This window comes from Rhinopithecus roxellana, chromosome 8 (genome assembly GCF_007565055.1).
Source record: "Rhinopithecus roxellana isolate Shanxi Qingling chromosome 8, ASM756505v1, whole genome shotgun sequence".
Lineage (NCBI taxonomy): Eukaryota > Metazoa > Chordata > Mammalia > Primates > Cercopithecidae > Rhinopithecus > Rhinopithecus roxellana.
The window spans coordinates 30,484,267-30,496,694 of record NC_044556.1 but is presented as its reverse complement, the minus strand read 5'-3'; the positions used below and the strand labels follow the sequence as shown (position 1 = coordinate 30,496,694).

General features: G+C 35.8%; 1 protein-coding gene across 1 annotated transcript in view; it reads left to right on the top strand.

Moving 5' to 3' along the window:
• The first annotated feature begins 6,479 nt into the window (after positions 1–6,479).
• LOC104668606 (calcium-binding mitochondrial carrier protein SCaMC-1-like) overlaps positions 6,480–12,428 on the top strand; it is a 55,544-nt gene continuing 49,595 nt past the window's right edge. Inside the window, exon 1 of the mRNA XM_030936378.1 lies at positions 6,480–6,662. Within this exon, the coding sequence (XP_030792238.1) occupies positions 6,480–6,662 (183 nt within the window). The remainder of the gene's footprint in view (positions 6,663–12,428) is intronic.

Genomic DNA, 12,428 nt, shown 5'->3' with positions numbered 1-12,428 from the left:
CACAGCTAGCAGAAGACAAGAAATAGCCAAGCTCAATGTGAAACTGAAGGAGACAGACATGAAAAATCCCTCAAAAAAATCAACAAATCCAGGAGTTGGATTTTGAAAAAAAAAAAAAAAAAAAGTCAATAAAATAGACCACTAGCAAGACTCATAAAGAAGAAAAGAGAGAAAATTCCAATAAACACAATCAGAAATGATACAGGGGATTCATGTGCCTCAGCCTCCCAAGTAGCTGGGACTACAGGCATGCACTACCATGCCTGGCTCATTTTTTACCCTGTTGACCAGGCTGGTCTCGAACTCCTGACCTCAAGTGATCTGCCTGCCCAGCCTCCCAAATTGCTGGGACTACAGGTGTGAGCCACCGTACCTGGCCTGTTTCATTAGTTTCTACTCCTGTCTTTACTATTTTCATGCTCCTTTCTTTCTGTTTATTTTCCTGTTTAGTCTCCTGGGTTTGAAGTTTAGGTCATGGGTTGGCAAACTTTGGCCTGAGGGCCCAATCTGACCTGCCACCTATTTCTGTAAATTGAATTTAATTTAACACAGCCACTTCCATTTGTTTATATATTATCTATGGCTACAAGGGCAGAATTGAGTAACTGCGAGAGATCACATGGTCTGCGGAGCCTAAAATATTCACTCTCTGGACAGTTACAGAAAAATGTTGCTAATTCCTGGCTTAAATAATTGACTTTTTTTTTTCTTTTCTAGTATATTAATTTAAAGTTTTAATTTCCCTCTAAGTACTGCTTTCCCTACACTCAATAAATTTTGATATGTAATGTTTTCATTATTGTTCATTTCAAAATGTCCAGTTTCCATCGTGATTTCTTTTTGACCCATCAGTTATGTAGAAATATCTTGCTTAATTTACAAACATTTGGGGATTTTTCCAATTATCTTCCTGATGGTGAACTCATGTTTTAATTGCACTGCCATCAGAATGTGCTCTGTATGATTTCTGTTCTTTGAAATAAATGAATTTTGAAATTGTATTTTGTGTTCTATATATGTGTTCTATAAGATCAATTAGTTAAATGTGTTATTCAAATGTTTTGGATTATTATTAATTTTTTTGTCTGCTATTCTTACTGGCTACTGAAAAAGGTAAATCTCTAACCATGTTTGTATCTCTAACCATGATTGCAGATTTCCCTATCACTCCTCTACATTTGCCACTTTAGCTTTATATATTTTGAAGCTGTATTATTATGTAGACACAAATTTAGGATTGACCCTTTTATTATTATAAGATGTCCTTCCTTATTGCTTGTAATAAGAAAGAAAGTCACTGCTTCAAGTTATGGGAGGGCAAACAATGGGACAGCAAACAATGCAAGCAAAACAAAGAGAAGAAAAGTACACTGACATAAGAACTTCATTCACCCTGTTTTTTTCCTTAGATGTTTAACAAATTTCAGCTTAGGTGAATAGGGTCCAAGTTACTGGACATATGGTAAATATTTGAGAAAGAAAACAAAGATGTTATTAAACTGAGGAGACAGTAAATTGCACAGCCTCTCCTATGAAGTATTTTTGCCCAATTTTTTTTTTACTAGAATCTGACCATGTCTTTAGAACTGTAGAAAATACAGGCGATGGAGGAACACTTTAAATAATACCATTAAGAAACAATCAAACAAATCATGATTGTGGAGTATTCTATAAGACAGTTGGGCTGGGTTCTTCAAAAAGCCATTGTTGTGGGAAAAACAATATTGGTGGTGGACTGGTACTAGTCTTGATTAAGAGAATAAACATAATAAGGGCAATGGGTAAATTTATTTGGATATTAGTTTGAAAAAATCTGTAAATGGCATTTTTGGGGACAATTGGGAAAATTTGAATATAGAATAAGTATTGATGGTATAGAGGTTATTTGTTTGTTTGTTTGTTTACTTATTCATTTATTTTTAAAGAGACAGGACCTTGCTATGTTGCCCAGGCTGGCTTCAAACTCCTGAGCTCAAGTGATCCTCCTGCCTTAGCATCTCAAGTCATAGAGAATTATTTTTAAATTTCTAAAATATAATCATGGCATTGTGGTTACGTAAGCTAATGTCCTTGTTTTTAGGATATTTCCTAGTATTTTATGGTTAAGTGTCATCATATCTGTAACTTACTTTCAAATGGCTCAGATAGACGCACACACATTTATATACATGTTTAAGTAGAATGGAGAGAGACAAAATGTAATTATGGCAAAATGTTGCATTTTATAGGTGGTGAATATATAAGTGTTCATTGTGCTATCCTTTCTAGAGTTTACAGTTTTCATAATAAGTTGGGAGAAAATCAATGGGCAAAGTAAGTTCAACATTAGAAAAAAGTAAGAAAGTTTCCAATTTCATTACAAAACTACAAAAACTGGAGGGGATGTTATTAGTTTCTGATTAAGAAAATGAAAAGATGCATATAGCAACAGAACATTTTCCAAGAAATTCCATGGCAAGTCAATATTTTCTAAATTTTCAAGGGATCTTCTCTACATTTTAGAGGAGTTATTTAATTTCTTGTAAGGGTGGATGGGAGGGGGAAAGAGAATGTTTAGACTAAAACAAACAGTGAAAGACTTACTTTTCAATTGTCTGTTGATTTTACTCTATTTAGCTACATCAATTTTGGGAACATAATATAAAGATTAGAGAGAAAAATGCTAGGATAATATAAAGATTAGAGAGAAAAGTATTAGCTATTGTAATTTGAGAATTTAAGGTAGCCAGGTACTGTGCAACAAGCCAAGCACATGGTGTTTGGGTGAGCAAAAAGAGACCCTGCTCTTATAGAATTGACAGTCTAGTAGGGAAGATAGAAATTAATTAAAAATGTATACAAATATATAGTTATAAACTGTGATTAAAAGGGAAATGTCATGGATACCTTCTAGGTTTTCAGTTTCAGAAGCTATATGAATGGTGCAGTCATTCCCTGAAAAGTGAAACACAGAATGAGAAACATATATATATATATATATATTTTGTTGTTTCTGAATTTGAGACGTTCTTAAGACATGAGAGGTTGAATGAAGGTACCTGTGTATGTCTAGAGAATTTTTTAAATTGTAACTCCACAATAATCATAAGTAGATTTCACCACTAGTGGACAGACTTTGTCCCTAAAAGGAAGGAAAATTAAATAGTGATGATCATCAAATAGTTCCATGAGAGCCTCTGACTATAAACTATATTTAACTAGAGATTTTCCCTTGGGGATCCCTGTGCAGTAATTTAATTAATTTTACTTTATTATCTGTTTTAGCATGTTTTAACTTAATATTTAAGAAAGCTAAAATATCAAATTAATTGGCCTTTTCCCTTCCTTTGCATTCTCTAGCCGTGATATGAGTCCCACAGCTAAATATGATCAGCTTATTTTCTCAAATTTATAAAAGGAGTGGACTGACAGGATATTCCAGAGGCGTGATTCCAAGTTTCTTAAAGTTTCTTATGTCAGTGTGTTGTAAACTGTGTGGTTTATGAATCAGCAAAACTGCTCTTGGGAATATTTTAGAAATGAAATCTTGAGGCTGGGCGCGGTGGCCCACACCTGTAATCTCAGCACTTTGGAAGGCCGAGGTGGGCGGATTATCTGAAGTCAGGAGTTCGAGATCAGCCTGACCAACATGGAGAAACTCTGTCTCTACTAAAAATACAAAATTAACCGGTGTGGTGGCGCACGCCTGTAATCTCAGCTACTCAGGAGGCTGAGGCAGGAGAATCACTTGAACCCAGGAGGCAGAGGTTGTGGTGAGCCAAGATTGTGCTATTGCACTCCAGTCTGGGCAACAAGAGTGAAACTGCGTCTCAAAAATAAAAAATAGAAATGAAATCTTGAACAGTCATTATCTGGACACTTGTTTATAAATATGAAAATGTCTTGGCTTTTTCCTTAATTTGCACAAGGTCTGTATGAAAAGATGCTATATCCATTTTCCCAAAAGGTAAACATACATATTAGACTTAAATATTGAATTTTAAGTAAAACAGAAATATAGTTTATTAATTTCTTGGTGAATTAAAATCTGCAATATTCATAAAATCTATTTATATTCTTCCAAATGTTAATGAACAGTCATAGAAATTTGCATTTAAGTGGATTAAAATGCAATTTATAATACAGAATACAACCTAATTATATAATTAACCTAGTATAATTTCATATTAAAGAGTTAGAATATTTTGAAGCTTTTCTGAATTCTCTACTTTGTATTTTAAAAGCTAATATTTTAGTGCTTTATGTGCATTTTAAATTTATTTTTATTTTTTCACCTCTCCTTGTCATATGTGCATATTTAAAATATTTGAAAGTATTAATAGAAAACTCATGCATTTAAAACTATAATTCATAGCAAAACAGTCGAGTTCGGGTTCCTTTTCCTTCTCTAAAATAAACAAAACCAAATAGAAAGTCCTAAATACAATTTCATGACATCAGAATACCTCAGTCTCCTACCAGTGTTGTGAATGGAATAATTACAAGAGAGTCAGCAATGTAACCAAAGTAATTCAGAAAAATGTGTGAGCTCTTATACTTAAATTTGTGCTTAAAAAGACTGAGTTTTTCTTTTTTTCTCTATGTACTTTATACTTTACTTTCAAGCTCTGATCTACTAGAATAAAGAAAGGCTGACTGGAACTTCCCTTTACAGCCTTAAACTTATATGAATAGTATTCTTCTCTATCCCTCCTTTTTTGCCTCTATCTTTTCAATTTATGTTGAAAGAGACTAGGCCAAAGATATTTTAAGATGTCTATATATAGCTACATTATAAAGATTAGATGCGTTCTAAAATTGTGATTTAATAAATTTAACTGTAATTATATAATTTATAATATACCAAACAACCAGTAATACATTAGATCAGTCAATTTTTCCAGTTTTTCAGGACACAGATATTTCTGCCATTTTATAAATTAAAGATTTTGAGTTACTTTAATATTTGGGGTTGTATCATACTTCTCAAGGTTATTAAAATGTAGTTAAAATCTGCTCTCACTGTAAAGGGTTAAAATTCAGAAGAATATTTGATATAATTTTTTTCCCTCTTGTTAAATGCCATGTTTGAATTTGCTGCGAAATTAGAGAAATTTAACTTTCTCAGGTTGGGATAGGGTACTGAATAAATGATTAATGATGGAATTAAGTTGTTAAATTTTCTAAAAATTGAAATGAATATAAGCGCACAATTAACATAAATTTGAGTAACCAAAGTCAATTTTTAGACAGATTATCCGTTTTTTTCTTAATAGGATTAATAGAAAGATTTGAAACATATATAATCAACTCATACAGTTTACATAAATGTGACTAATATAAAGCACGTCTTGATAAATTAGTATGTGTTAGCATGCCTCATAATTAACAAGCAATTAGAAATTAAATTTATTTGAACTTCTATTCTAAAATATAGAGGAAAAATAAATGGCAACTGGATCCCGTAATAGCCCTATAGATAATAAAAATCAGAGATTGATTTAAAAGAAATGCATACCAAAAATACTTTGAATGCTTCAGATCTACTTGAAAGTATTTTGCTAGTTACTTTTTCTCTATATTTTAGAATAAAATTTATGAATAGAAATGTGGCATACAAATTGGAACTGTTATGATGTGTGTTTCATATTTCTGGATTTGGAGAAATGTTCTAATTTTAATCGTATGTATCTTACCTTTATTTATTATTTATTTTTATCTTTCATTTATTAATAGAGATAGAAGTACTTCTGCACACAACCCAATTAACTAGAGAAAGGTTACATGAAAACATGAAAAGTCTAATCCCACTATGGCCAAAATAGGTTTGCCAACATGGGCTCGGCCGGCAAGGAGGGAAGAGAGAGAAGGGACAGGGCAGAGGCGCCTCAGGAGGCCTTTCCTCTTTAGACCTCTTTTGCGGGGTCGCCGGGGTCCTGACCTCTAGGTGCAGGTCCTCCTGGGAGGAAGGGTGGCACCGCAGTACTGGATGCTGGCATAAGAGCGCGTCTGAGCAGCTCACTCCTTGCCACATCTCCCGCGGCAGTGACTTCCGGCAGGCACTGAGTCTGCACCGCGAGAATCTCACACCCGCGAGTGCCCTTTCGAGCCTGCTGGGGAACGTGCTCCTTTTCCCCAAACGTCCCTCGGCTCCCCTGTCGACCACCTGTCCAAGCGTTCTGGGTACCCAACGCGACACGTCTGGCTACTCAACTCACGTCTGGCACCTCACCTCACACCTGGCGCCTCAGGTGTCGCGTGGCGCCTCGGCCAGAGGTCCCACAAGGTGGCGCCGCCTCTCCGTGGCGCCCGAGAGCCCGCAGGCGCGGGTGGCTTGGCCCGCGTGGGCTCCGAACTGCAGCGGCTCCGCCAGACAGTTGCAGAAGCTGGCTGACGGCCGGGACCCCCTGCTTTGCGCAGCCAGGCGTCGAGGAGGCGGCGGCGAGTGCCGCAGTGCGGGCGGGGTGGCCTAGTGGTCCCCGCAGCCTCTGGACCCAGCCATGCTGCTCTGGATGCAGGGCTTCCCGCTGGAGGCGGTGGCCTGCCAGGATGACGATGACTACTTACGCTATGGGATCCTCTTCGAAGACCTGGACCGCAATGGGGACGGCGTGGTGGACATCATTGAGCTCCAGGAGGGGCTGAGAAACTGGAGCTCTGCGTTTGACCCGAACTCCGAGGAGGTGAGACCGGAAGGTGGCACCGGCAGCCTGGGGAGACGTGAGGGCAGAGGGTGAAGCAAACCCTGCCCTTTCCAGAGCTGCTTTCAAAGGCCTTTGGAGTAAGGGTGGGGTTCTCCTCTGTGAGCTTCGTCATGCAGAATAATGCCACCCGGCGAAACATGTTCTCTGTCTTCTTAAAATAGCCACTTTCCGGCCAGGCGCGGTGTCTCAGGCCTGTAATCCCAGCATTTTGGGAGGCCCAGGCGGGTGTATCGTCTGAGGTCAGGAGTTCGAGACCAGCCTGGCCAACATATTGAAACCCCGTCTTTGCTAAACAAATACAAAAATTAGCCGGGCGTGGTGGCGCGCACCTGTAATCCCAGCTACTCCGGAGGCTGAGGCAGGGGAATGGCTTGAACCCGGAAGGCGGAAGTTGCAGTGAGCCGAGATCGCACCATTGCGAGATTCCGTCTCAAAAAAAAAAAAAAGAAGAAGAAAAGAAGATAAAGAAAAAGAGCCACTTTCCTTGGTGACAAAGAGCTCCAGGGGGCTTTTGGGGAGATGCGGTTTCTGGTGACTCGTTCAACATTTATGGAATCAGCACACAACGTCAGGGGCCTTGTTAGCCTTTGTGCAGAAGTAAAGGACCATCTCTTTTCTTAGGGGTTTCTCTGCCCAGGGCAGTGTGCTTCAGGGTCGTCTCCAAAGGACAGGCACAGATAAGAGCCCCAGAGCTATTCTCTTTCTGACATCTACAGCAAGGTCTACGGGAAGTCAGACCTTGATCCATGGGTGGGTTTACACTTCAGCTGATTGTTGTAGAACCTCACCTAAATTAGGAATGCCTTCCTTTCTAGGCCAGTCTTGATTATTTTTAAACTATTTAGATGGAAGTTTCAGGATATCAAGAAAAAAATTATTTTATTTCTTCTTCAATGGTTAGCAGTCTTCACATGTAACTCCTGTTGAATTTTAGGAGTTATGTCTGAAGACTGTAAAGCTTTTTTATCGGTGAATGTTTGAGTGTTTTTTTTTTTTTTTTTTTTTTGGTTGTTGCTAGAAGTCCAAACCATCTGGACTCCTCTTTAGTGATGCTGGGCATCTTTTCATGTGCTTAGTAGCCATGAAAAGAAGTTTGTATAACTTCTTTGGAGAAATGTCCAAGTTCTTTGCTCATTTTCAAATTAGGTGATTTTTTGTTGTTGTTGAGTTTTAGTTTTCTATATAGTTTGTGTATGAACCCCTTATTATATATATGATTTGCAAATATTTACTTCCATTTTATGAGTCTCCTTTTTACTTTTGATGCACAAAGTTTTAAATTTTCATGAAGTCCAATTTGTCATGTTTTGGTTGCCTGTACCTTTGATGTCATATCTAAGAAATCAATGCCAAATCCATTGTCGAGAAGCTTTTGCCCTATGCTGTCTTCTCTAAGAGTTTTATAATTTTAAGAATTGCATATAGGCCATAGATCCATTTTGAATTAATTTTTAATAGGGTCCAGTGTCATTCTTTTGCATGTGGATATTCAGTTTTCCCAGCTCCATTTGTTGAAAAAACTGTCTTTTCCCTATTGAATGGTCTTTGCACTGTTGTCAAAAATTATTTGACCACATAAGAGTTCATTTCTTGGCTCTGTATTCTATTCTATCCTACTCTATTGTATTCCATTGGTGTATATGTCTGTCTTTATGTCAGTAGCACACTGTTTTAATCACTCTTGTTTTGTAGTAAGTTTTGAAATCAAAAAGTGAGTCCTCCTGCTTTGTTCTTTTTCAGAATTGTTTTGGCTATTTGGGGTCCCTTGAGATTCCATGTGAATTTTAGTACGGGTTTTTCTACTTCTGCAAATTCATCATTGGGATTTCGGTAGGGATTGCACTGAATCTGTAAATTGTTTGGGGTAGTATAGACATCTTAACAATATTAAGTCTTCCAGCCCATGAACGTGGGACATCTTTCCATTTATTTATGTTTTCTTTAATTTGTTTCAGAAATGTGTTATAGTTTTCATTGCATAAGTCTTCTACATTCTTGGTTATGTTAATTGCTAAGTGCTTTATTCTTTTGATGCTTTAATGGGGTCATTTCCTTAATTTCCTTTTTGGATTAAATGTTGTTACAGTATAGGTATAGAAATGCAACTGATTTTTTTATGTTGACTTTGCATCTTGCTTGCCACTTTGCTGAATTTGTTTATTCTAACATTTGTGTGTGTGTGTGTGGTGGTGGGGAGTGGAGTCTTTAGGATTTTCTACATATAAAGTCATATAATCTGAAAAAGGGATAGTTTTACTTCTTGCTTTCCAAACTGGATGCCTTTTATTTCTTTTTCTAACCTAATTGCTCTGACTAGAACTTCCAGTACTACGTTGAATGAAGTGGTGAAAGTGGGCATACTTGCCTATTTGTAATCTTAGAGAAAAGCTTTTAGCCTTTCACTATTGTGTATGATGTTCATTGTAGGTTTTTCACATACGATTTTTATCATATTGAGGATAGTTTTCTTGTATTCCTAGTTTGTTGAGTGCTTTTATCATGAAAGGACATTGACTTTTGTCAAGTGCTTTTACTTCATCAATTGCAATGTTTGTGTTTTTTGCCATCACTCTGTTAATGTCATGTATTACACTGATTGATTTTTTAAAATTCCTCCTTGTATTCCAGGAATAAATATCACTTGAGGATGGTGTATAACCTTTTTAATGTAATAAATTCAGTTCGTTATGATTTTTTTGGAGGATTCTTGTATCAGTGTTCATGAGAGATACTGGTCTGTAATTTTCTTTTCTTGTAGTGTCTTTGTGTGGCTTTGGTATTGGGGGTAATGCTGGCCTCATAGGAGGAATCAGATTTTAAAATTTTATTTGGAAATGTTTGAGAAGTAGTGGGGTTAGTTTTTAAATGGTAGAATTTAGCAGCAAAGCTATCAGATCCTGGGCTTTTTTTTTTTTTTTTTTTTTTTTAATTGGGAGATTCTTGATTACTGATTCAACCTCCTCATTAGTTATAGACCTATTCAGATTTTCTATTTCTTCATAATTTAGTATTGGTAGGTTTTGTGTTTCTAGGAATTTTCTATTTCATCTAGGGTATCCAATTTGTTGGCATGTAGTATACAGTACTTTCTTATAATCCTTTTTATATCCATAGAATCAGTAGTTATGTCCCCACTTTCATTTCTGACGTTAGTAATTTGGGTCTTGTTTCTTTCTTTTCTCTTAGTGCATCTACCTAAAGGTTTGCCAGTTTTGTTGATCTTTTTGAAGAACTAACTTGTGATTTCGTTGTTTTTCTCTATGGTATTTCTTTTCTCATTTCCTCTATATCTGTTCTAATCTTTATTTTTTTCTGCCTGCTAGTTTTGGATTTAATTTGCTCTTTTTTTAGTTCATTAAGTTGTAAAGTTAGGTTGCTTATTTGAGATCGTTCTTCTTCTTCTTCTTCTTTTTTTAATGTAAGCATTTATCTCTGTAAACTTCTCTCAGTACAACTTTTTGCCATATCTCATAAGTTTTGGTGTCTTGTACTTTTGATTTCATTTGTCTAAAGATATTTTTTAATTTTCCTTGTTATTTTTTTCTTTGAGCCATTAGTTTTTCAAGAGTGTGTTATTTAATTTCTATCCATTAATGAATTTTCCAGTTTTCATTTTGTCATTGATTTCCGGTTTCATTCCACTGTGGTAAGAGAAGATACTTGGCATGATTTCAGTCTTTTAAAATTTATTAAGACTTGTTTTGTGACCCAGAGTATGATCTTTTCTGGAGAATGTCCTGTGTGTCCCTGAGAAGAGTGTGTACTTTTTTTCCTGTTGTATAGTATATTCTGTATAAGCCTGTTAGATCTAGATGGTTTATTGTGTTGTTCAAATTCTCTGTTTCCTTCCTTATCTTCTGTTTGGTTATTCTGTTCATTATTCAATGTGGGGTATTGAATTCTTCAACTAATATTGTAGAACTAACTATTTCTCCCTTCTATTCTGCCAATTTTTGCTTCATATGTTTTGATGACCTGCTATATGCAAAAAAAATTTGTAATTATTGTATCTTCTTGATGTATTGAAGCTTTTATCATTATATAATGTCCTTTATCTCATAATTTTTTTTTTTTTTAGTTTAAAGTCTGTTTTATCTCATATTAATATAGCTATGGCTGGTCTCTTTTGGTTACCATTTGCATGGAATATCTTTTTCATCCTTTTACTTTCAATGTATTTGTGTCTTTGGGTCTTAAGTGAATTTCTTATAAACAGCAGATAGTTGGATTATGTTTTCTCATTTTTCTGCTAATCTCTATCTTTTGATTGGAGAGTTTAATCCACTTAGGTTTAGAGTAATTAGTGATGCATTAGAGGGAAAGTGGTGGATAGTGGTGTGACCTCGGCTCACTGCAACCTCCACCTCGCAGATTCAAGGGATTCTCCTGCACTGCCTCCGGAGTAGCTGGGATGACAGGCGTGTGCCACCACACCAGGTAACTTTTGTCTTTTTAGTAGAGACAGGGCTTCACAATGTTGGCCAGGCTGATCTTGCACTCCTTACCTCAAGTGATCTGCCTGCTTCAGCCTCCCAAAGTGCTAGGATTATAGGCATGTGCCACCATGCCTGGCCTTTCATTTATTTCTGCTTTGATTTTTAATATTTCCTTTTTGTTTTTGCTAACTTTGCACTTAATTTGTTCTTTTTCTACTTCCTTTAGGTGTAACATTAGGTTAATTATTTTAGATGTTTCTTCTTTTTTTATCTAGGAATTTATTGCTGTAAATTTTACTTTAGAACTGCTTTTGTTGTATCCCACAAGTTTTGATATGTTGTATTTCCATTTTAGTTTGTTTCAAGATATTTTTTAAATTTCCCTTTTAATTTCTTCATTGACTCATTTGTTGTTCAGGGCATGTTTTTTAATTTCTGTGTATCTGTGAATTTTCCAAAATTCCTGTTGCTATTTATTTCTGGTTTCATGGCATTGTGGTCAAAAGAGATTCGATACTATTTCAGTCTTCTTACATTTGCTGAGGCTTGTTTGGTGGCCTAACATGATCTGTCTTGGAAAATGTTCTGTGTGCCCTTGAGAAGAATGTGTATTCTGTTTTTGTTAGATGAAAGGTTTCATATTTGTCTGTTAGGTTCATTTGGTTGAAAATGTTGATCAAATCCAATCTTTCCTTACTAATTTTCTGTCTAGATGTGATACCCATTGTTGAAACTGGGGTATTGAAGCTCCTGAGTATTACCATATTGCAATCTCTCTCTCCCTCCAGATCCTATAATTTATAAATCATGGTCTGGTGTTAGGTGAGTACATATTTATAGCTCTTCTGTTCTCTTGATGAATTGAGTCCTTTATCATTATATAGTGTCTTTGTCTCTTTTTAGAAGTTTGTGACTTAAAGTCTATTTTGTCTTAAATAAGTTTAGCTATCCCTGCTCTCTTTTGTTTTCCAAAATAGTTTCAATTATGCGTGTCCTTAAAAATAAGAAGAGTCTTTTGTAGGCAGCATACAATGAAACTGTTTTTTAAAAAACAAGACTTTTAAAATTCGTTTATCACTCTATAGCTTTCTATTAGGTTATTTAATACATTTACATTCAAGGTAATTTTTGATAGGTAAGGATTTAATACTGCCATTGTGTTAATTGTTTTCTGCTTGTTTTGTAGATACTTTGTTTTTCTCTCCCTCTCTTGCTATCTCCCTTTATTGTTTGATATTTTATAATTGCCATAAATGGAAAATGAGTAGATTACAAGTAAGCATAAAATAAGCAAATTGAAAACAAATGA